General features: G+C 44.8%; 2 protein-coding genes across 5 annotated transcripts in view; one reads left to right on the forward strand and one right to left on the reverse strand.

Moving 5' to 3' along the window:
* nfatc1 (nuclear factor of activated T cells 1) overlaps nucleotides 1-16303 on the forward strand; it is a 29041-nt gene extending 12738 nt beyond the window's left edge. Inside the window, exons 6-10 of one of the 4 annotated variants that reach the window (XM_086062489.1) lie at nucleotides 353-493; nucleotides 7463-7518; nucleotides 9545-9677; nucleotides 9970-10473; nucleotides 15308-16303. In XM_086062489.1, coding sequence (XP_085918615.1) covers nucleotides 353-493; nucleotides 7463-7518; nucleotides 9545-9677; nucleotides 9970-10473; nucleotides 15308-15363 — 890 coding nt within the window. In that variant the 3' untranslated portion in view covers nucleotides 15364-16303. Of the gene's footprint in view, nucleotides 1-352; nucleotides 494-7462; nucleotides 7519-9544; nucleotides 9678-9969; nucleotides 10474-11471; nucleotides 12210-15307 lie in introns of those variants that run through there. The other 3 variants (XM_086062491.1, XM_086062488.1, XM_086062490.1) reach the window with 3 other exon arrangements.
* Nucleotides 16304-19337: 3034 nt separating this feature from the next.
* On the reverse strand, nucleotides 19338-23226 carry slc52a3-2a (solute carrier family 52 member 3-2a). Its single transcript, XM_086062931.1, has 4 exons — nucleotides 23137-23226; nucleotides 20788-21776; nucleotides 20412-20535; nucleotides 19338-19831 (listed from the first exon to the last, which is right to left on the reverse strand). Exons 2-4 carry the CDS (start codon nucleotides 21759-21761, stop codon nucleotides 19622-19624), a joined length of 1308 nt encoding a protein of 435 aa, XP_085919057.1. The 5' UTR covers nucleotides 21762-21776; nucleotides 23137-23226; the 3' UTR covers nucleotides 19338-19621.
* Between the last annotated feature and the right edge of the window lie 50 nt (nucleotides 23227-23276).

A 23276-nucleotide genomic window follows, 5' to 3' on the forward strand; every position in this document is an offset into this window, starting at 1 on the left:
CATACACACCCAAAGAAGCTTTCACTCACTACTGAGACACTCATACACACTACTGAAATCCTCTCATACACTTCTGTGACACTCTCACACTCACTGCTGAGATTTTCTCACTCACCACTGCAACACTCTCACACAACACTGTTGAAATGGTCTCATAAACATGACTGTATTTTAGTCTATTATACCATATCAGTATTATGTGTGAGAGTGTTTCAGTAGTGTGTGAGGAGAAAAAGGCCTCAGTTGAGTATCAACTATGGGCCTGTTGGTTTATCTTGAAATCAGTCTCTTGACTGCCTCTCATATTAACCTCCCACTCTCTCACATTAACCTCCCGCTCTCTCACATCCAGCCCAGAGGTCAGCTCAAGAACTGCCCCTGGTCGACAAGCAGAGCTTGGATACCAGCGCTGCCCCCGGAGGCCAAACCATGAAACTGGACGGGCACAACTTCCAGGCTGACTCCAAGGTGGTGTTTGTGGAGAAGGCTCAAGGTGAGCAATGTGTGTGTGAGAGCAAGTGTGTGTCTGTGAGCATGTGTCTCCCCTGGAGAAGCCCCAGGACTATTCCTCCGCCCCCTCCCATCAGAATCCCTTCCATCCTTGCCAGAGTGCCACATGTGGTGCACATTAATGTGCTGTATTTTTAACCCAGCACATTTACATTTGCACAACTTTCCATTGCCTTCTTCAGCAGGCTGTGCGCGCGCGCGCACACACACATGCGCGTGCGCGCGTTTCTGACTGCGAGCTATTTGGGTTTGGAGGGAAAAGAGGAGGTGGAGGAGGCGGTTGGTTGGTTTACAAACAGCAATTTTCTTGATTGGCCTCGGCGGGGTAAAAAAAACGTGACGTTTGCACGTGCGCTTCCAAAAAACAAGGGAAGCCTTTTCATTGTTCCACCGGCGGCACGGAGACGACCGGGCGAAGAGGGAAGCAGGCAAGGGAAGGAACGTAGGGAAGGAAGGAAAGGGTTACCCCCGCACTCGTGACTCATGGCGTCTGAGTGTCAAAAATGCGATAACAGGATGCATTTCAGTGACAAAGACAAATGAACAAAGGCAACACATGTAAATACACACCAACGGGTCGTTTCATTAGGTACACCTGCACTATTCCAATTTAAAACCCTAATAAAGACTTGAAACCGTAACCCTTGTTTGAAATACTAACCCCCCCTTGTTTAAGACCATAATTGGGGCTTGAAACCTTAATTTAAAAACCAGGCTTGAAACCGTCATTTGAAACACTAACCTAGGCCTCAAACCCTTTTTTTCTAAATTGAATTTTGAAATTCCTTTGAAACCCGAACTGAGGCTTGTTTGAAACTCTTGAGACTTGAAACCCTCATTTGAAACACTAAGCTAGGCTTGAAACCGTCATTTGAAATCTTGACTCTGACTTGATATCCTAGCTCTGGTTTGAAACATAACTTATTTGAAACCCTAACCCAGACTTGAAACCCAACCTAACCATTAGGTTGAAACCCTAACCTGACTTTAAACTCTTACCCATGCGTGCAACCCTACTTGGTTTCTCAAACATTGAATTGCTCGAAAACCCTGATTTAATACCTTGACTCAGGCTTGAAACCCTCACCTTGACTTGAAAAACCCTCATTTGAAACTCGAAGCCAGGCTTGAATCTCTCAAATTTCAAATTGTAATTTGAAAGCCTAAGCCTGAGTTGAAACCAAGATCTGAAACTCTTAACTGCCGTAAAACCCTACTTTGTAAGCAAAACCTTCAAAACCTTATCATTGTTTGAATGATTTAAAGTGGAATACCGAGTCAATCAAAACGGAACCTTATCATCTTTGTAAGTGCTGGCGTACCTAATCAAACGTCCAGAGCGGGAGCCATCCCCCCCCGTAAGCACGAAGCTCGCCTGTCTTTTGGACCCCGGGGCCGACCCGGCTTTGGTCTCGGACGCGCGCCGTCCTTGACGAGGGTTTCCCCGAGTTTGGCGCCCGCGCCGCATTCCCGGGCAATCCTGCCATGGAAACACCCTCCTGCCTTTCCATCCTTGCACGCGGCCATCCAAGTCGTGTCCTCACAACGTGACAAAGCCGCGTTCTTGTTATGTCATCATTCTTCCGCACTTCCAAAGAGGATTTTCCTTGCTGGACGTTCCCACAAAGCACGGGGACGCGCGCGCGCGCGTGTGTGCGCGTGTGTGTGTGTGCGTGTGTGTGCGTGTGTGTGTGTGTGTGTGTGTGTGTGTGTGTGTGTGTGTGTGTGTGTGTGTGTGTGTGTGTGTGTGTGTGTGTGTGTGTGTGTGTGTGTGTGTGTGTGTGTGTGTGTGTGTGTGTGTGTGTGTGTGTGTCTCAGAGTTTCCCCTGCGCTAACACACGTAGGCAGCACGGGGTGCCCCCGCCGCGTCCACTCGCCCGCCTCGACGGGCTGCCAACACACAAAAACCATCAATTGTTTAGTTTTCTGCTTGAGAGGCCAACAATCTCCACTGTGTTTCCACTCAGATGACAAACAACGCTCCAAATGTGTGTGTGTGTGTGTGTGTGTGTGTGTGTGTGTGTGCGCGCATGCCGATGACTCACACAGGAGGAAAGCCCTGCTTTCCCCTTTAAGGACCTCGTGGATGTTTCCAGCAGAGTTGAAAAGCGGCCACTTCATTAAGTACGCAAGCCCGTGACATTAAATACAACTTGCTGCAGATCCATACAACCAAGTTTTAAAATGTGAAAACAGATTTGGTTTGCATTCGATACAATTGTGCATTTTTAATACTTGTAATTATTGTTTTATTGTATAGTTTCATCTAAATGTAAATAATTATTAATAATATTTGTATTATATTTTTCTTTTATGGCCAAAAAATCAATAATCAATTTGTTTTTATTTTTTTGTAAAACTTTGATTAAATATAATTTTTCATATCTATATTGTTTTATCAAAATAAACAAACATTAACAGCACCATATTTTTAATAAAACAATTTTTTAAGTAAATATTATTCATAATTATTTAAATGCATATACTTTTTATATACATATTTTGATTATTTCTAACATATTTCTAACATTCATTTTTACTTTCTATTAATATAATACTATATTCTGCACAGCCATTTTAAACTGTTTCCAAAGAAAAAAAATACAATTAAAATTATTATTATTGTTGTTGTTGTTATTATCATTCTGATAAACCAATATACCTAACACAACTATCATTTTATACAACTACATGTATATCTCTATAAAATAAAATAAAAATAAAACGGCAGGTTCATTTTAATGTATTTTTTTTTAATTATTACTTTCACTGCATGTCTTGTTTGGCAACATGAGACGATTAATTAAATGATTAACTGCAACTCTCAATATGGACGACAGCAAAGCCAATGTTAAATCAATACCTCGGCTCGCGGCGATTCTCAATACTCGAGCGAAAGCTAACTCAGACTGTTACTGCGTCACTGCTGGTAATCCGGCGATACCTCCACCTGCTCACCCGCACCCGCACCTGCAAACGGCGACAACGTTGGCCTCGTCGCCAATAACGCAGATAGCATCAAGTGGCCCAGATTTTCTCGACCGGGCCTCAGACATCGGACCCGTAATCTATGAAACAGCCTTCGTCTCTCTTTTCCCCTTTCCGATGCCGAAACCCGATAAGCGGCGACCCCATTTGGGAAATTGCTGCTTTTTGGTCCACGTCAGGATTTGTTGGGCGGTGTCGGGTTCGGCTGGAGGCGTCTGAGGATTTATTAGGGCGCTAAGCAAACAATTCAATGGAGGACGGTGAACAACAGGAGACAAAAGAGCAGATTATGGGATTACGACACCGTCTGTGAATAAAACAAAGCCTTTTTTTTTTTATGGTTATTATTGTTTGCAGCAGGCCTCGCCCCCACAAATGGCACGGGGTTACCATTTTTTCCGTCTTTGTGCTCGCTCTCAAATCCCAGACGAGTTTCACATTTTTGTTTGTTTAACATTTCAAATCAATTGAGGAGTCGTAATGCTAAACGTTAGCCTTTTATCTTTTTTTTTTTTTTTTTTGCGCAATCCGAACCTTCCTCTTCTGCCTTTCTTCCGAGGCTCAAAACCCAGCCTGGCTCGCTGTTATTCTTGGCGCTCGCGTTCATCACGCCAGGCCAGACGGCCCGTCAAAGATGACCGAAAAGCACCGGCCCGCGAGTGAAAGCCGCGATTCCGTTCGCGGCGTTAGCGTTCGAGTCGAGCGCGGTGGGTCGTTCCGCTTTTTTTTTTGCCGCCGTCTTTTTCTCTTTCAGTTCTGATGCGTTCACTGAACCGCCGCTTGGAATCCACGTTTTTTTTTTGCGGAACCGTGTTGTGTTGGCTTGGAAACGCTTCAGGCTCAAGAGCAGGGGTGGGCACACTCGGTCCTCGAGGGCCGGAGTCCTGCATGTTTTGGATGTTTCCCTTTTCCAATACAAGCCGATTCCAATCGACAGGTTCGTTATCAGGGTTATGCAGAGCTTGCTGATGAGCTGATCATATATCAGCTGTGTTGGAGAAAGGAAACATCTAAAACCTGTAGGACTCCGGCCCTTGAGGACAGAGTGTGCCCACCCCTGCTCAAGAGGGTAGCGCCGCACGCGGGGTCCAGTGGAGGATAATGCACACTTTGTGTTCATTCGTAAGGGACGATTAGCAGGGGGGGGTTAGGGTTAAGGGTTACAGTTGGGGTAAAGGTTAGCGTTTGGGGATTTGGGTCAGGGTCAAGGGTTACGTACCCACCACCTCCCCGAGAGACCTTGTGCAGTTTTTTTCTCGTGGCGGTCGAGAAGGAAGAAGCATAGACAAGGGTTCCCTTTGAGCTCACGTGTTTGTGTTTACTGTACCTTACCAGCCTCGCCGCCGCTGGACTCTCGGCACCAAAGCGCCTCCACCCTGACCCAATTAGTCAGCACAAGGGTCCCGTTTGAGTCCCTTTATGAAGCTACAGTGACACTTCGCTTTTTACTGCACACTATTGTGCATCCGAGCTTTCGGGCTCACGTCGGCAGAAGTGCACTGGGTTTATTTGGGAGGAGGGAAGAAGTGTTGAACTTGGGATAATATTGGACCCTGTCCAGCACGGTGGGCCGGAGAGCTAAGAACCATATTGTGCTCAGAGGGGAAAGGGGAGGGGCTTGTAGCTTGGATAGAGGGGGGGTTGGGGGTCTGGATCAGCGCAGCAGATGTTGCCCTCTTGCTCCGGAACATTCTGCGGTTATCAAATAGGTCCTTTTAATTCTTTACTACGGCCGCAGTCGTGAACCGCCACGGTACCGGAACCCGGTCCTCGGCAACGGCAAACGGTGAGAGACGGTTGTGCTGTCTTAGAAAGTAACAAGATTGAACTTTGAACCCTGGACAAAGAAAGTACACATTGACTTGAAAGGCTCTTTGATGTCTTTGGGTTTCAAAACCGCAGCGGAGGTGAGGTCCAAATGAAATACACAAAAGAAGTTCACATGCTTTCCTCCTGTCACATTTGGTACCTGCTCATCATCAATCCGACTGTAATGGAGACAAATATAAACACAAGCTCCCTTCCAGTGGCGCCATCTTTCATGACCTCCCCCAAGGAGGGTTTCATCTATGTTTTTTGCGGTTGAATAAACCCTCAATTTCCGCAAATCGGCGCAAAGGGGTAGAACGCGGGTCAAAATTCTGACATATGCAGGAGGCGGGTGCCCAATTTCGTGCCGCTCCAAAACGAGGATTGTTCACTCTTGGCACTGCAAGTTCTTAGAACCTTCACACATTCAAGAACACTTGTCACAATTAGTGGCCCACACCAGCGCAAGCAGAAGTTTTAGATGCTATGTCCTAGCGTGGCGGTTCTCGAGCCCGGTCCTCGAGGACCCCAATCCAGCTTGTTTTCCATGGTCCCCTCAGCCAACACAGCTGTGGATCGTTATCAGGCTTCATGCAGAGCTTGCCGATCGTTTGAAAACACCTGTGTTGGCTGGGGGAGATATGGAAAACGGGCTGGATAGGGGGGGTCCGCGGTTGAGAACCGCTGTCCTAACGGAGTGTCGGCTGGGGGTTCAGTGCCTTGCTCAAGGATACAAATGGGTATCACTCCAGCAACCGGGCCTGTTTTTTTGCTGCCGTTTGTCGGTTTGGAATCATACTATTCCTGTTTTGTGGGTTACACGACGAGGTGAGGTTTAAGGTTAGGCTTGGAGAGTTTAGGATCAAGGACTCCCCCAGTTGGGGGACGAGGGTTTATTTGGGATCTGGACTGGTTACGATGGTTGGAGTTGGCGGGCTGCAGTTGGATTAAGGTTATGAGTTAGATTTGAGGGGGTTTAGATTTGGGGGAGGTTCAGGTTAACGGGGGGGTGGGGGGGGCTATGTGGTTTCAATTGAGGATGGTTACGCCTTAGGGTTGGAATTGGGGGTTAAGGTAAGGGGTAAGGTTATGATTAGGGTTCGAAGGTTATGATTAGGGTTCGAAGGTTATGATTAGGGTTCGAAGGTTATGATTAGGGTTTGGTTCAATCCTTAGTGAAGGTTTCTTGAGTGCCATCAGGACCTCATAAAAACTCATGAATCCATTCGCACTCAACCGATTGATCCTTTGTGATCTGGAACTGGAAGGGAAGACGTAACAGTGTCTGAAGAGCACATGGTGAGAAGGCATTCCGACATTGAATTGTTTGGTTGGGGGGGGGGGGGGGGGTGGGGGGGTCCTCGTCCAAGGAGGGAGATGCTTGGCGAGTGAGGTCACGGGCAGCTGGAAGTCCACTCTGCGATTGGAAACATAGCGGCAACGTGCTCGGCTTTTCCCGCATCCACAATCCTGTCAGTGGCAGACCCCGGCACCTCTCACCCCCCCCCCCCCCCCCCCCCCCCCCCCCCCCCCGTATGTCTATATATCAAACACTGGGAGCTGCTTGTAATATTTTCCGACCCCGAATCCACAAAATATCAAATGCAGTACCTTAATTGCGACATTTTGTTTTCACTTGGCTCAAGCGGCGATGTTACCTGAAATTTTGCCTCGGGTTCGACCCCCAAGTTGAGAAATTGTAGGTCAGACGAGCACTGCATCGACAACACTGAGAAGTGTTTCTAATATTCTGACCCTAAATCACCCAAAATATTCGAAAAGCTCCTCAACGTGACGCAGAGCCAAACGCAGCCCAGAGCGTTTCGGAGGCGACTTTCCAGACGCGGCGGGGCTAACGAGCTCGCCAGCTGCCGTTGGGATTCCGCGCGCGTTGACTCGTCGAGGCCCCGCACGAGATGTCGCTCATCTCCTTGGAATGACTCAGGGTTTTTTTTGGGGGGGGGGGGGGAGGCATCATATTTCTCGCTCTCTCCGAGGGGACTTGAGCTCGCGAGGGTCAGACGGTGTGACGTCGCCTGCTGCTTTCTCCATCAGTGATGTAACAGACGATGATTGCGGTGCTCCTTCCACCTCTTCGTTTTTGCGCGCACGTTTTTTTTTTCTTCTCATGTGTATTTTCCTTTCTCCTTCGCAGACGGGCATCACATATGGGAGACCGAGGCCAAAGTGGACCGAGATGCCTCCAAGCATGTAAGTTGAACCAGTTTGGTTATAATCGGCAAAGACACGACTCTATTTCGTAGATGAGTGATTTTATCGGGGGGGGGGCCCAGTTTTGCGGAATCAGTCCAACTCAGCTTTGTGTCAGTGCTGACCTCAGAAAAGGTCACGTGCCACTTGATTAGGTACACAATAAGCGAGATCCCGAGCCCAAAACATCACATCCACCAGTACAGACTCCATTTAGAAAATCTGTCGTTTAATTTTGCCTGTCACATGCGCCGCCGGTTCCTTTTGTGCCGCTTGGGTCCAACCGGGCTTGGTGGCACTTCGAACCTCATGCAGTTCATCGGCCACTTCATTAGGTACACATTGATTGGTTTTTCGACGTCACGCCCACCGGCACGGACTCCATATAGAAAATTGTCCATTTTACCGCGCCCCGTCGTCTCTTGCTCCGGATCCATTTGTGCGGCTTGGGTCCAACCTGGCCTAACTCTAACCCAAACCCAAACCCAGCCGGCGACTTCTAACCTCACACATAATGCTCAATGAATCCTCTCATCGTTAATATTATCTTAACAGATGTCTCCTGTTGGATCTCAATAGATGAGTGCAAGTGTACCAGATGAGCTCATATTTTAAACACCAGCACCTTTTTTTTTTTCTTTTCTTTTTAAGAGCTCAGTATTGTTCATTCGGAAATGTCATCATCATTGCTCTTTTATTTATTTTATTTTTTTATTATTATTATTTTTTTTTGTGTGTGGGTGAGTATGTGTGTATGTGCGTGCGTGCGTGCGTGTATTTGTTAGCTCACCAGAAAACCTATTAGAAAAAATCTCATACCGTTTACCTAAACCGAACACCAGGAGACCCGAGGAAGGACCAAAGAAAACCAAGGAAGGTGAAATCCAGCACCGACCAGACACCCCCCACCAGAACTCCTCCCCAGCCCAAGAAACATCCAGACCCCAACAAATCCAAAAAACGTAAAATCAGGGAGGCCTAAACACCAGCACCTTAAAAACAAAACAACTTCCATATTTCCCACGACGGTGCCAGACTTTGTTGGTCTCCTATTTTCCACCTTTTTCCTGGTGAACTTCCTGCTTAGCGGAGCCGCCGGTCCGGCGCACTGTGAGTGTGGGAGAGCGGGGGGGGGGGGGGGGGGGGGGGGGGGGGGGTCGTGGGGGGATTAGAGGGTATTTTTGTGTGAAGCGCTGCACCTGCTCCCCGGCTTTCTGCGCACACGCACACACATGCATATTACAGAAAGTGCTGGAACACTTGGCCGGCGCCGCACAATAGCTCGCCGACCTCCGTCGCGCGCCCGCGCGCTGCATTTGTTGTGATTTACTTCCTTACTTTTACGATTAAAATGCCATCCATCACATCTGGGTGAGTCATAATTGTGCACAAAGCCCAATTTGTCCCGCGTCTTTCTTTCCTCCCTGCTTTTAACGCTTCACGTTGAAGGTCACAACATTTCAAGGTGCGGGTACGGCACGCGCATTTAAAAATGCGTCCACTGTGTCGCGACCGCCGCAGATGGCGAAGCGTTTCACGGCTTTTTAATCACATTCATTGTTTTTTTATAAAGTCGCCGGCGCAGCCTCAATTGGCTTCACTCGACTTCATTGAGTCCACTTCGAAAATAATCGAACGTATAAACAGCTAACGCAAAGATGAATTTACAGCTGCGAGCGGCTCGGAATGTGCGGGAACCTGCCAAACGACGCGTCCTGGAGTTTGGACCAAAATTGAAGCTTAGAGTCAAAATGGATGACTTCCTGTTTTGACTCCAGGTGCGGGTCCGTGAGACTTTTTTTGCGCGTCCTCTTATTGTACTTGGCCACCTAATTTTGTGTTGATCGGCAAAACTGGGAAATTTTTGGCTTACTTTTACTTTATTGAGGCACTTCGCCAAAAAAGGGGGGCCGCTCCAAACCGAAACCGCGTCCGCCGAATTTGACGGTGATCGGTGAAAACTGCCGTCCAGGACTTTTTAACTTTCCAGGGCGCCGCATCTGAGTGCGTGGACTTTGTCTTTCAGAATACGCTGCTGGTGGAAATCCCGCCTTACCGCAACCAGCGTCTCTCCGCGCCGGCGCACGTCAACTTTTACGTCTGCAACGGCAAGCGGAAACGGAGTCAGTACCAGCGCTTCACTTACGTGACCTCCGCAGGTAAACGCCGACCGCGTGGGTTCCATCTTGCAGCGTAGTATGAGCGGAGGTGGCAAATCCAGGTCCGGGTTTTTACGTCCTGGACCTGGATTTGCCATTTTTTTGAGTACGAGTGCGTCCACCGCTTCCAGTCACCATTTTGTGTGTCACGCTTTTTTTTTTTTTGACTGGACGTGGCGGGCGCAAGCGTGACCCAAAGAAAACAAGCGTCTGTTCTCCCGCTGCTTGAATGTTTCTATGAGTCATCAGACACAAGGTCTCATTGATCAAGTGTTTGTTTTGTGTATCCTAGCCACAAGCCCACTCGCGTGCAAATGCGCTGACTCACGACCCGCCGTCTTCTTCTCCCGCTCAGTTCCGACCATCAAAACCGAGCCGAGGGACGACTACGACGCCCCCCTGGCGTGCGCCCCCCTGGGGCCCGGCCTCCCCGCCGGGCACCCCAAGCCTTACTTCCCGCCCCAGCTGACGTACACGCAGCAGCGATCGGCACCCAAGCCCAACCCGGGCTCCTCCCCCGGCGCCAGCCCCAAACGACGCGACCTGTCGCCGGCCGCGCTGCCCCCCCCGCCCTTCCCCTCGCCCCACGCATCCATCATCCAGGAGACCCCAGGCCGCTTCCAGCCGCCATCTCGGCCTCCCACCCCCGAGGCCGCCTTCTCCCCCGGCGGCGGCCCCGCCAAGGTGGCGGAGAGCGGGGGGCGGACCTCGGTGCGGGATGACGGCAGCCCCCCGCCGTTGGGCGTCAGCATCAAGGAGGAACCGCAGGAACTGGACCAGATGTACCTCGACGACGGTGAGTAGTATTTTTTTCGGTACCTCCAAACAACTCCATTGCCACGGGTGCAGGTTCGAGTAAAGCTCTCTGGTGCTGATCACAAGCCTGGATACCATTTAGCAGGTTGTGTCAGGAAAGACAAAAAAAAAAAACTTGGTCAATGGTACCCCAAAAGTTGCTAACCCTACACAAGGTGCCAATAATGTTTGGACCTGGAAACACAAAGAAGGATTTCCCCCATCTGTGATGCTTTTTGCAGTTTTGTTGTAAAAACAGTGGGAAGCACATCTGGACCCGCTTATGCGACGATACCCCAGATGTTGGTACCCCAGTTTGGAGTTACAAAAAGTCTTTGCTATTTTACAAACATTTCATTTGGAAACATCAAGAATTCCAAAACGGTTCTCGTTGCCGCATACAAATGGAGGGCGGGGCCTAATGGCAACTTAAGCTGTGGTACCCCAGAAAAAGGTTTCCCACAAACTTGACATGGAACCGCAGAGAATTCATGAACCAACTGTGCAGCTTTTCAACTTTTGCTGTAAAAACTGTTGGTGGTGCCCAAAGTCATCTCGCAACTTGAATACTACGGCACCCCAGAATTGGTACCCCAACACGGGGTGCCAATTAGTACCTTTTTTGGTACCTTTTTTGAAATACAAAAGATAGATAAGAAATTGACATTTTCATTAAAGTTTCATTTTCAAACACTGGTTGGTGCCAAAAGTCAACTCCATTTAGGCAACTTTAGCTATGGTACCCCAGAAGATGGTACCCCAATACGGGGGGGGGGCGGGGCAAAATTTTTTTTGGGTATTTGGTACCTTTTTAACATAGAAATGTAATAAAATTCTGCACTAAACTGTGGTGATTGTTAGGGGTTTTTTTTCAAAAAGTGGGTGGTGCCAAAAGTCAACGCCATCGAGCCAAATGTTAGCTCGGGCACCCCAGAAGTTGGTACCCCAAAACGGGGCCTCAAAAAGTCCTTTAGTACTTTTTTTTTTTTTCTCTTTCAGAGAAACGCAACCAAAGCCTTACTGCTTGTTCCAGCTTCTGCACAAGTCCTCGTTGTCGGGCAGGGCCACTTCCTGTTTGCCGAGATAGCTTTTTTAGCTAGCAGGCTACGTCATGGGCCTTTGCATGATTCCAATGCACAGGCAGCTTCAGTTTTGATGCCAAAAAGACACGAGAATGCAAAGAATCTTGACCAAAAGTGCGCTCCTTGTTCCAGTTTGTGAACAAGTCCCCCTTGTGGGATTTGACGCCTGGCTCGCTACGCTAATGCGATGACGTCAAAGTCGGGGCCGCCGCCGCGACCATAATGATGGCTTTCGGAGACGGGCGGCCGCAATTTTGCCTGTTTTCTCCGCCGGCCGTTTTCATGTGGTGGGTCACGTCATGAAAGGCCTCGGCCGGGTGCCTGGCGGGCGGCACTCAGGTGTAATCTTTCTCTCCTGGAATGGAACTCGTTAAGTTGAAAGTCAGACGCGGGTGCGCGTTTGGGACTGAAATGTGTTCTTTCGCTTCGCTTTTTCAGCGCTTGATGCGTTTTTGTAGCCGTGACGTTTTTACAAGTCGGGAGCGGACGTCTGCAGTGTTCGGGCCTCGTGAACGGTCGCTACGCGGAGCTGCAACATAATTAGCGTCGTGTTTTATTACGGGAACAGGGTTCGTTTCTTCCACAATGTAAGATTTATTATTTTTATTATATTACTTTCAAAGTTATATTTCAACATGAGCGTCTCGGAATTTAACTTTTGAGCCCCTTTTTTACCAAAACAGCAGCACAATATGAAAGTATAACATGAAATTTAATGAACATAATATGTATAAAATATAAATGATATTATTAAAAATAATCATAATAATAATAATTATTATTATTATTATTGAAAATAATAAATTTTCATCAATATGTGATTGTTAGGGATGGACAAGTACCAATACTGGCCTTATTATTAAGTTATGTATTTAATAAATAAACGCTCATACTAAATTAAATATTAAATAAAGATCATAACGAATCATGAATAAAGTCATCTGATTAAAAAATATATATACAGTGGAAATATATTTATTATATATTTACAAAATTAGTATCCAATAAATAAAATGCTGAATAAGCAAATAAAAATAAAAATTTGATGAATTGATAAAAAAAAGAATAATAATAAAAGAGAAAAATACAACACTTCAAAAAATATAATTTAATTATTTTTTTAACCATATTAGTTTCTAATATCTATGTTTTTCCAAGATATTTAATTAGTACTACAAACAATTATCAATATTGATACCATTGAAAAGTTACCAAATATATATTTGTATGTAAATATTAAATAATAAAAATACCAAGACGTGCCATGTTATGTGATTTGGTGCATTTGCTGCCGAGCTCAAACGATTGCGCATTTCTTCTTATGCAAGTCGCAGCTGCTGCAGACAGTTTGAAGATTTGGGGGGGTGGGGGGGGGGGGTGCTGGTGCGTCTGTTTTCAACATTTCAACCTAAAACAGACATATTCGCTGGCCTTTGTCCCGCCAACGCCGCCAGCGCTATTTTTACTGACATGTAAATCAAGCGCTAATGGCGCTCGGCCTTTAGGAGTCGCTCGCTCGCAGGCCAGACGGTCAACACGCGGGCCCGCCAGACGCTGCTCGCCGTGACTCACGCTTTCCGTAAGAGGACACCTGCCATTGGACTTGCCGCAAAGATGGACGGCGCGCACAAAGTCGAGGGGAGGCTCGAGAACGTCCCGCGGCGTCCGTCCGTCAGCTTCTTTCTGGAACTTTCCGCGTGATTGTTTATCACCGGCTGTCACAATTAGGCAGCGTTGGGAGCGAGAAGACGTTCATCATTTGAAAAGCGCCTCTGATTGGACGGCGTTGTAGTTTCTGCAAAGTGCGGAATGTGGGCGCCCTCTGGTGGTACACGAAAGAATCACGAAATGAAATGTTCAAACGACGCATGCTGTGAAGTGGCTTCAACTTTTTTCATTTGATTTTTTCATTCAGTATAGCTCATATGTTCAGTGCAGTTCAGTTGTATTTAACTTTCAAACAATACATTTAATCTTTAAGTTTTTTTTAAAGAAACAATTCATTAAACTTTAACTTTGAATGCAATTTTAACATATTTTTTTCCTATATTAAAGCCAATGATATTTAATATGATAAGATTAATTAGTCCATTAATATACTACGATGTTTAAAATAATTATGGACAATACTAAATTGATTCAGTACCTTTATTAAACTAACTAATGGTAACTAAGACATTAATTATTCATTTATTTTCATTAATATTCATTATTTCACATGAATTATTACTGGGGATGTTCGATACCACTTTTTTTTTCTAGACTGATACCAGTATGAGTTTTAACTGTTCGAGTAGGCAAATACAACGACAAAAAACTCTGAGAGTATAGCGCCACCTACTGCCGAGGAGGATTTACTCAATGGCAGATAAAAAAAAAAAAAAGTTTTAACCTTAAGTATTTGTGACGAGTATCAGCGGCCTCCACTAGTAACCAATACCTTATTATTTGATGTATTTATTTTTTTCTATCAATTGTAGCCTTTTTTATTAAATAAATTAAATGATATGATTTATGTAATACTTTTCAAATATTGCCTTTTATTTATTGAACATTTTATGAATTACATATTAAATGTTATTTATTAAATGTCATTCAATTATTTAAAATGTTATGTATTTAATACTCAATGATTTATTACTAATATAACTATAATTATTATAATATGCTCTAAAATATAATGAAATGACCGACGTGCCGCTTTTTGCCACTTTTTGGATCTTTCTGCCGTTTTTGGGTGAAAAAGCAGAAGAAGCGTTGAGTTGGTGCGCCCGCGAGCGTCTCGCAGTAACCCGGCAGGAGCCCCGAGGAGGCGGGCCAAGAACATCTCGCGGCTTGCGGTCTGGACCAGAACGCGGCAGTAAACTGGGGGGGGTGGGCGGGGCCTGGGTGCGTTTGTTTTATATCCTCGCTGGCGGCTGCTGTTTGAAAGCCGTTTTGGCAAAGGCCGGCCGTGCCGTCCCCGTAATTGTTTGGGAGTTCCTCGCCTGTGTGTGCGTGTGTGTGAGAGAGTTTGCACACGTGTGTGTGTGTGTGTGTGTGTGTGTCTGGACCTCCGTATCAGGCGGCGCCAGCTGCGGCGTGCATCCGCGGGACCGGAAGCGGCTTCCTGTATGACTTCATCTGAAAAGCCAGCAGCCGCCTGCTCCAACAAGGCAACAAGTCATAAGCACCTTCGCTTTCCTGCTAGCACGCTAAGTCATTAGCGTGTCACTGCAGCCTCAATAACGAGTGACTTGTTTCCTTCAAACATGTTTATTGACCTCGACAAGAAGAAATAGAAAGAAATTGCGTCGCATGTTATTTTGGAACTCTTAACAGAAAGTATTTCTTTGGTAGCGTTTCCGAAGGTTGTTTGACGTGAATGTCGTTCACAGCGCGGGGCCTCTCGCCCGCCCTCGGCGTCACTCGCAAACTATTTTGGGGCCGTCGATACATTGACGTTTGTTGTCCAATCCGATCGCGCGCCTGAAATGCGGCGGCGCGATGAAAAGTAGGACACGGCAAACGGTTAGCGAGCGGGCGGGCAGGATCACGGCGGGCCGCTCGGTCCCGTTCACATTTGAATGTGTGTGTGTGCGTGGATTGGATGCAAAAGTCTACACACCCCTGAGCAAGTGCTGGGTTTTTGTGATATGAAAATGAAACCGGTTACTTTCTGATCCGCCCCCCCCCCCGGGAAGAAATGAAGAAAGAAATCGAACCATTTCATTGATTTTTCTTTCTTTCTTTTCCCTCTTTCTGGTCTTGCAGTCAATGAGATCATCAGGAACGACCTGTCCAGCATCTCGGTCCACAGCCACGCGTAGGACAAGAAGTCCCAAAGACACTTTAAAGGTTGCGCGGTTGGTCTCCGGCAAGAGGAGCCACTGCCGTCGCTATTGACCACCAGGGTCCAACAACTCCTGCCTTGTTTTTGCTCTTTTAGTCCATTTCCATTGAAAAAGGACCAAGCATCATTTTGTCTTAATCCTGTGCTGCACTTTGTAAAGCATCCAGTGCCTAACACTTACAACATGTACATACAAATAGCAATATTCACAAAGAAAAAGTGCCTTTTAACAAAGTCAATACTTTGAAGTCATTCACTGCCAGTTAAAAATTCATCTTGGACGTCTGTGGCCGTCAAAGGCAGTGAACGAGTTAAAAAATGCCAACGTAGTCATTTGAGCATTTTTAAATAAAAGTACTCAAGCTGTGGTATGCTATGTTTTTTTACGCTTTCATGCACTTCCTGTACAGATTTTTAATGTATTTTTACGCATTTAGACAATCTATTCTAAATAATATTCTGTATGACGACCAAAGAACAAAATCATCTCAAATCCAGCAAAGCTTGACTTCACACATGACCAAAGAAGGAGAAAAAATATAACCAGCAGCAATAAGTACATAGTAATATTATTTGGAGTTTAAAAAAAGATATTTATTCTGCTAGCATGTGCTTTGTGTAACCATGTTTATCATGCAGCCAGTTACTATTAGCTTACTTTTTTTTTTTTTTTTATCCATACAGCATGTATTTATGAGTCTTAATACATCTCATTGAAGTTTACCAAAAAATCCTTCTTAAGCCACTTGTTAATATAATCTGCTTTATGTTGGATTTGTATGTTTATTTGTCAGTAAAGCATCCAAACTATACCAACAAATAGCAGAGGGAAAGTTGCTTAGTTTGTCTTTTTTTTTTTTTTTTATGTGGACATGGCAACAATTTGTTCAACGCAATAAAATGTTTTTTGTATGAAACTACTGTTCTCCATTTTATCATCGCTACTATAAATGTTGTATATCTAAGTTACAAAAACGGGTCAAAACACTTGTTTATTTACTAAATAAAACTCGTGTGCTTTGCTTTATTAAGATGAGGGAACAAAGCCATCATTTGCAAATCAAATGTTATATACAAAAAAAACTCAAAAGGGAATGCAAAACTCAGCTAAATGTTTTTATAGAACATCAGACGACTGAAATGATCATGTAAATAAAGTACGTGTTACAACAGCGACGCCGTGTGGTGACTTGTGCACACTACAAAAACAGCGCACATCATGGTCATAATACTGTAGTTTGGTATTTTTTTAATTTATAGTTTGATTTTATTTTGTTTTGACTTTTTAATATATAAATGTTGGTGTTTTTTTGATGAGGTTTAGAACACGTTTGTTTTTACCTTTTTTTGAAAATGCTTTGAAACATACACATACAGTTAGTTACACACACGAGACAAGAAACGCGCACATATGGAGGTAAATTTGGTGCAAAACTAACTTGTGCAAAAAATTTGTACCTGTAGAAAAAAGTCTAAATTTGTATCTGTAAAAGTCGTGATTTGTATCTGTAAAAAAAATGTGTGCCTGTAAAAAAACAATTTGTGTCTGTAAAAGAAATTTGTACCTGTAAAAAAAAAATGTGTATGTGTAAAACAAATTTGTATCTGTAAAAACAAATTTGTACCTGTAAAAGTCATGATTTGTATCTGTACAAAAAAAAATTTGTACCTGTACAAAAAGTATAAATTTGTATCTGTAAAAGTTGCGATTTGTACCTGTAGAAATGACAACTTGTAGTCAAAGAAGTCGCCACTAGGAGTCACAAGTGGTTTTTCTGCTGCTGTTCAGTGACGTGAGTTCTGCCCCATTTGTCGCGCTACGAATGGAGCAAAACTAATTTGTACTTGTAGAGCGCCTGATTTGTACTTGTAAAGAAGGGGGCGGGCTCTGGTGAATGAAGGGTTGTTTTGACCAATCAAGTGAGAAGGATTTGAGCGGATTGGAGCGCAACCTCATTGGTTTAGCGAACGACGGTGGCGGGACTCGCGGAAGGATACAAGCAGGACACATCGTCGCCAACCAACATACATATTAAGAATACTTCAGTCGACTGAAGTATTCTTCCTCAACATACATATTAAGAATACTGACGTATTCTTCCTCAACATACATATTAAGAAGTATTCTTAATATGTATGTTGGTTGGCGACGATGTGTCCTGCTTGTATCCTTCCGCGAGTCCCGCCACCGTCGTTCGCTAAACCAATGAGGTTGCGCTCCAATCCGCTCAAATCCTTCTCACTTGATTGGTCAAAACAACCCTTCATTACACCAGAGCCCGCCCCCTTCTTTACAAGTACAAATCACGGCGCTCTACAAGTACGAATCAGTTTTGCACCTTTTGTAGCGAGATAAATGGGGCAAAACTCACGTCACTGGACAGCAGCAGAAAACCCACTTGTGACTCCTAGTGGCGACTTCTTTGACTACAAGTTGTCATTTCTACAGGTACAAATCACAACTTTTACAGATACAAATTTATAGTTTTTGTACAGGTACAAATTTTTTTTGTACAGATACAAATCATGACTTTTACAGGTACAAATTTGTTTTTACAGATACAAATTTGTTTTACACATACACATTTTTTTTTTACAGGTACAAATTTATTTTACAGACACAAATTTTTTTTTTACAGGTACACATTTCTTTTACAGACACAATTTTTTTTTTTACAGGCACACATTTTTTTTACAGATACAAATCACGACTTTTACAGATACAAATTTAGACTTTTTTCTACAGGTACACATTTTTTGCACAAGTTAGTTTTGCACCAAATTTACCTCCATAGCGGGCTTATTTCACCGTGGTTGCCACCTGCATCGTGACGTTGCTCTGCTACATCCCCGTGGCTTGCATGATGCACGTCATCCGGAAGCGGTGCCTTTTGACGCCCCTGTGCATCGCCCTCCTGTCTGCGGCCAGCATTGTGCACCCCGTGCTTTACCTCTACACACACCGTCGAGCACTTCCGGTCTTAGCTGGCTGAAAATGTTTGAATGCTGTCCTCGTCACAATCATTCGGTCAGTTTTTTTTTTTTTGGTGTGTGTTTTTTTAACAGTATCCTTAACAACAAATACTGTAGTTTATCCTTCATTTTATTGCGTATTTTTAATTGGTTGATTGTTGAATGTCCCACACTCTGTATTTTGTTTTGGATATTCTATTTCCATAATCATATGGAACATTTTGCATGTGTCCCTGACGATTTTCTTTCTCCTAGTTGTCTAATAAATATTTACACCTGTTGCATCAATTTCACATTGTGCATTTTTTTTCATTGAGAAAAAATTGCACCCACGTGAAATTGTGGACACGTTGGAGGATGGTGCCTAAGGTGAATTGAATGTGCTGAATGATTTGAATTTCAACTAGGAAGAATTTGAATCGGTTACATTTAATGCTGTGGTGTTAGGACACACATAAGGCCAGAATGTAGACACACACAAAAATCACGCTAGCAGTAGCATCTACTCTTACTAATACAATTTCAATGGGATCTGCAGAGTAACACCGCCATCTAGCGTTAAAATCCGGTAACACAACAAATGTGCCTTTGGAAATTAATCGTGATTTTTTGCTGGAGAATGAGAAATGTTTTTATTTTTTTATTTTGTGCGTGTAAAATATGAATTTTTGGAATGAGAAAAATAGAATTATTAGTGTGTGTAGATTTGGAATGGTGGGAATCAGTGAATAAATGTGAAAAAAATAAATGCTTAATGTAGAATGAACCGTGTAACTGTTGTTCATTCTATTTTTAATTATTAAATAAAAGAATAATTCTCAAACGAAAAAACAACAAATAGTCATATATTCGATTTCCATTTTCAAAACAAAACATCCGGTTTAATTACATTTAAAAAAAAAGTTCTCTGGAAAAGCTTCTAGTTTCTCTATTTCAATTTTAATGTTGACTTTTTACATTTTTTAGTCTGCTCAATTTGATCCACGTTGCAGGAAGATCATGAGATATAGAAATAAAATTAAAAAAGCATGCACCATTGCGTCATTCACATGAAATTGTTCTGAAATGTATGTTTTGTATTTCATTTTCACATAAATTGAGTTGCAAACAGTATTAGAAAGAGAGCAGCTGCAGTACAACCTCGCTATTTACACCGCACAAACAAAAAGTAACTTAATAATTCATCATCACGTTTGCTTTCCAAGGAGGCTCAATGTCCTGTTAGCATGTAAACACAGTTAAAACAAAAAACATTGGCTCCTTCATGGACACCGGGTGTTGCAAGAGTCGCCCGATGCAAAAAGGCTGTACACGCTGACCATGGGAAACATGGTGACAGCACCCAGAAGGGAGCCCAGCTGCACCACCGCTCCGCACCACAACAGGGCGCTATGGCCCTCGTCGCGCAGGACCACGCCGATGATCACCTTGACATAGGACAGAGTGAGGACGAAGAAGACCCACGCCAGCACCTGCCGAGTGTGAGGGAGGAAACGTATACTTCATGTTCAGCAAGGGTTCACTGGACTCGGAAAAGTATGAAGGACCAAAATTGCCAACATTAAAACTAAATAAATGAATGAATAAATTAATAAAACTGAAAATAAAAAAACGGATATAAAAAAATATAATAAAAAAATGAAATCAAAAAAATATATAAAAACAATATATATATATATATTTCCATAAATCAAGTAAAAATAAATACAAAAATAAAAAACGAGATGTAGAAAATATTAAAAAAAATCTAAAAATAAATGTCGAAATAAATACAAAAATATGTAAATAAAATTACTCAATCAATAAATAAAAACACTGAGCCCAACCCAAGACACGCTTAGGACCGCCCCTTCATTTGAATAACATTTCATCCTGACAGAGGGTCTGCAGCATGAAATAACTAAGTGTGAGAGCAGAGCGTTTTTATTTATATATATATATAGTTCTTATATTTTTTTGCATTTAGTTTTTATTTCCATTTCCATTTATTTTTTGAATTATATTTTTTTATAACCGTTTTGGTCCTCCATAATAAGGATTTCCTGAACTCACCATGATGACGCCGCCCCAGACGTCATTCACCAATAGCGGACACGGACTCAGGGCGGCCATGCTCATTATAAAAGCCCCCACGCCGCTGCCCACCAATGTCAGCGCCCCCATCAGCCACAAGGATCTGGTCACAAATGAGATTATGCTTTTAATAAATGAAAAGCTTCCCAGGTGTCTCGACATCTGCATGTGCATCAGCATGGTGAGGAAGTGTTTTTTTCCGATGACTCTGTCTTCCTCCCAAAATGTCAAAACCATGCGTGGTAGGTTAACTGAAGACTCTAAACTGTCCATCGGTGTGACGGCATGTGTTGGGCAGGTGGCAAGGGAGCAGCAGGTTCGAGATCGATAGCAACACCACTGTGCCCGTACTTACCTTATTGGGAAAAACATGGCGATGAAGCAGGCCAGAGGGTTGGAAACGGCCGCCATGGTGGCAGACAGGTGATAGGCGTTGTTTCCGTACGGCATGCACGAATACGACTGCACCGACGGGAGCACCACGTTGGTCAGCGCGTTGGTCCACGCCAGGATCACGAAGATGTAAAACACCTGCATCCAGCTGTAAGTCCCAACTCCAAAACTGCTTTTGGGTCTTGAGGGTCTGTACGGCTCCATCATGGGCTTCTTCTCCACCCAGTTCTTATCCTTGACTCCATTGCTGTATTGGCATTTGGTCTTCTCCCTGGCAACGGCGGGGTGATGGTTGAGCAGAACGAACGCCAACAGGCACACCAGCATCATGGCGCTCAGGAAGTAGAAGAAGATCTCAGCTGAGAAGTTGGCCGGCTGGCGCTCAGCCCGAAGCGTCGGAAGACCGTCGGTGGCGTTTCGGTCCTGGGTGCCGTTGACGCAGTGAACCACACCGACGCCCTGAACCAGCGCCACCACGGCCGGCAGCAGGCCGCTCACGCCCTCGCCGATATAATAGGTGGTGAGGTACTGAGGCTTGAGGCGCATCATGAAGGGAAGGAAGGTAACCGAGGAGGTGCAGTCCACGACGGCGAGGAAGAAGGTGAGGACGAGCAACGCCACGCTGCGGGGCGCCCCCGCTACGACAACCGTCTCCTTCCAGAAGAAGCTTAACAGGAAACTGGCAAGCGTTCCCAGTGCGATGATGGCGTAAACGACCGCCGTCTCGCTGAGGGCTCCCGGTCGGAAACGGTGCATCAGGGTGACGAAGAGCGGGCCGACGTTGGCCATCTGGATGAGAACTGAGAGGTACGATGGGAGGTACCAGCCCTCGGGAATCTGGGGGACTATCAGGGGAAGCTCCACCCACAGACCATTAATGGACACCCAGGAACCCGTGCCGAAGAGGCACGCCAGAAGGTGGGTGAGCGCAGACATGGCCGAGGTTCTTTTCTAGAAGGTAGAAGGTTTGGAGTTAGTCGTGCTCACAACAGGATTTGGATGGAAAACCAGCAAGGATGAGACCCGAGCCCTGGTCCGAGATCAGGGTTGGGCAATCCAGGTCCTCCAGGGCCGGTGTCCTGCAGGTTTTGGAGCTTTCCTTCTTCCAACATGCTGATTCCAACCAACAGGATCGTTATCAGGCGTATGCAGAGCTTGCTGATGAGCAGATTATCAGCTGTGTTGGAGAAGGGAAACATCTCAAATCTGCAGGACAGCGGCCCTCGAGGACCGGAGTTTGACACCTCTAAATGCTACCCGTTTTAAAGTATCCTATCCGGCAAGGGTTACCAACCTCGTCCTGGAAAGCCCCTACCCTGCATGTTTTTGATGTTTCCCTCCTCCAAAACACCTGATTCAAATACTCAGGATTGTTATCAGATTTCTGCAGATCTTGCTGATGAGCTGCTCATTTGAATCAGGTGTGTTGGAGTAGTGGTTCTCAACCGCGGTCCACGAGTACAGCTAGCCAGCCTGTTTTCCATGTCTCCCACAGCCAACACAGGTGTTTCAAATGATCAGCTAACTAGCAAGCTGTGCATGAAGCCTGATAACGATCCTCAGCTGTGTTGGCTATGGGAGACATGGAAAACAGGCCGGATAGGGGTACGCGAGGGCCAGGGTTGAGAACAAGTGTGTTGGAGGAGGGAAACATCGAAAACATGCAGGATAGGGACCCTCCAAGACTGGTCTGAAGATATAAGTAGCGACATTATTATTATTATTTTCAGTTGTGAATTAATGCGTGACCTGCAGCAGGAAGTGTTTTGAAGCCAACTTTACGACAATTGCCATAGGTTAATTTTTTACTTCATCTCGTCGTGCATGGAGCACAGAACACTTATTTGGAATTTAAAAAAAAAAAAAAAAATTGCGCACGTGTCTAAGCGGTCAAGTGTGAGTTAACGTCAACATGACTTGCTGTTACATAAACTGGGAAACATGAGACTGAATGCATTGTTTATTATTATTGAGGCTTTACAAGACTGAGAGGATCAGACTTGGCCAGGGTGGACTTGAGACATTCCGGCCTCCCTGTGGTCTTCATCCCCACCAATTGCACTTGCATCCATTAAAAAAAAAAAAAAAAAAAGTTACGTAAAAACGACAGCAGCATTGTAATCTAGTCATTCAGGGTTCGTACAATTAGTGACGCATCAGCGCAGCCTTTCACACATCAAAAGACAAAATTCCTGTTTTTCCTTCATCAAAAAGTGGAAGCAAGAGTTGCCGAATCACTTGACCTGATGTTAGAACTACAAACATCATCAAACATGGGTGGTATATACATGAAGGCAAAAGGTATACTCACAAGTTGTCAGGATGTTGCGTTTGGAGCGAGTGACTGAAGCCCGAAGTCCGGGATTAAGAGCCTTCTCGCTGAGAGTGGGCGTGTTCACGCTCGTCCGGCCGTGGCACGTGCTGGTTTTTGCTGATCACAATGTTTTTAAA

This window comes from Leptonotus elevatus, chromosome 19, assembly GCF_054856555.1.
Source record: "Leptonotus elevatus isolate MCC_2025b chromosome 19, RoL_Lele_1.0, whole genome shotgun sequence".
NCBI classification, from domain to species: domain Eukaryota; kingdom Metazoa; phylum Chordata; class Actinopteri; order Syngnathiformes; family Syngnathidae; genus Leptonotus; species Leptonotus elevatus.

Coding starts and splice junctions, on each gene's coding strand:
- slc52a3-2a (XM_086062931.1), bottom strand. CDS start 21,761: ATGTCTGCGCTCACCCACCTTCTGGCGTGCCTCTTCGGCACGGGTTCC. Junction 20,536..20,787: donor GCCATGTTTTTCCCAATAAG/GTAAGTACGGGC, acceptor ATTTGTGACCAG/ATCCTTGTGGCTGATGGGGG. Junction 19,832..20,411: donor TCTGGGGCGGCGTCATCATG/GTGAGTTCAGGA, acceptor CACACTCGGCAG/GTGCTGGCGTGGGTCTTCTT.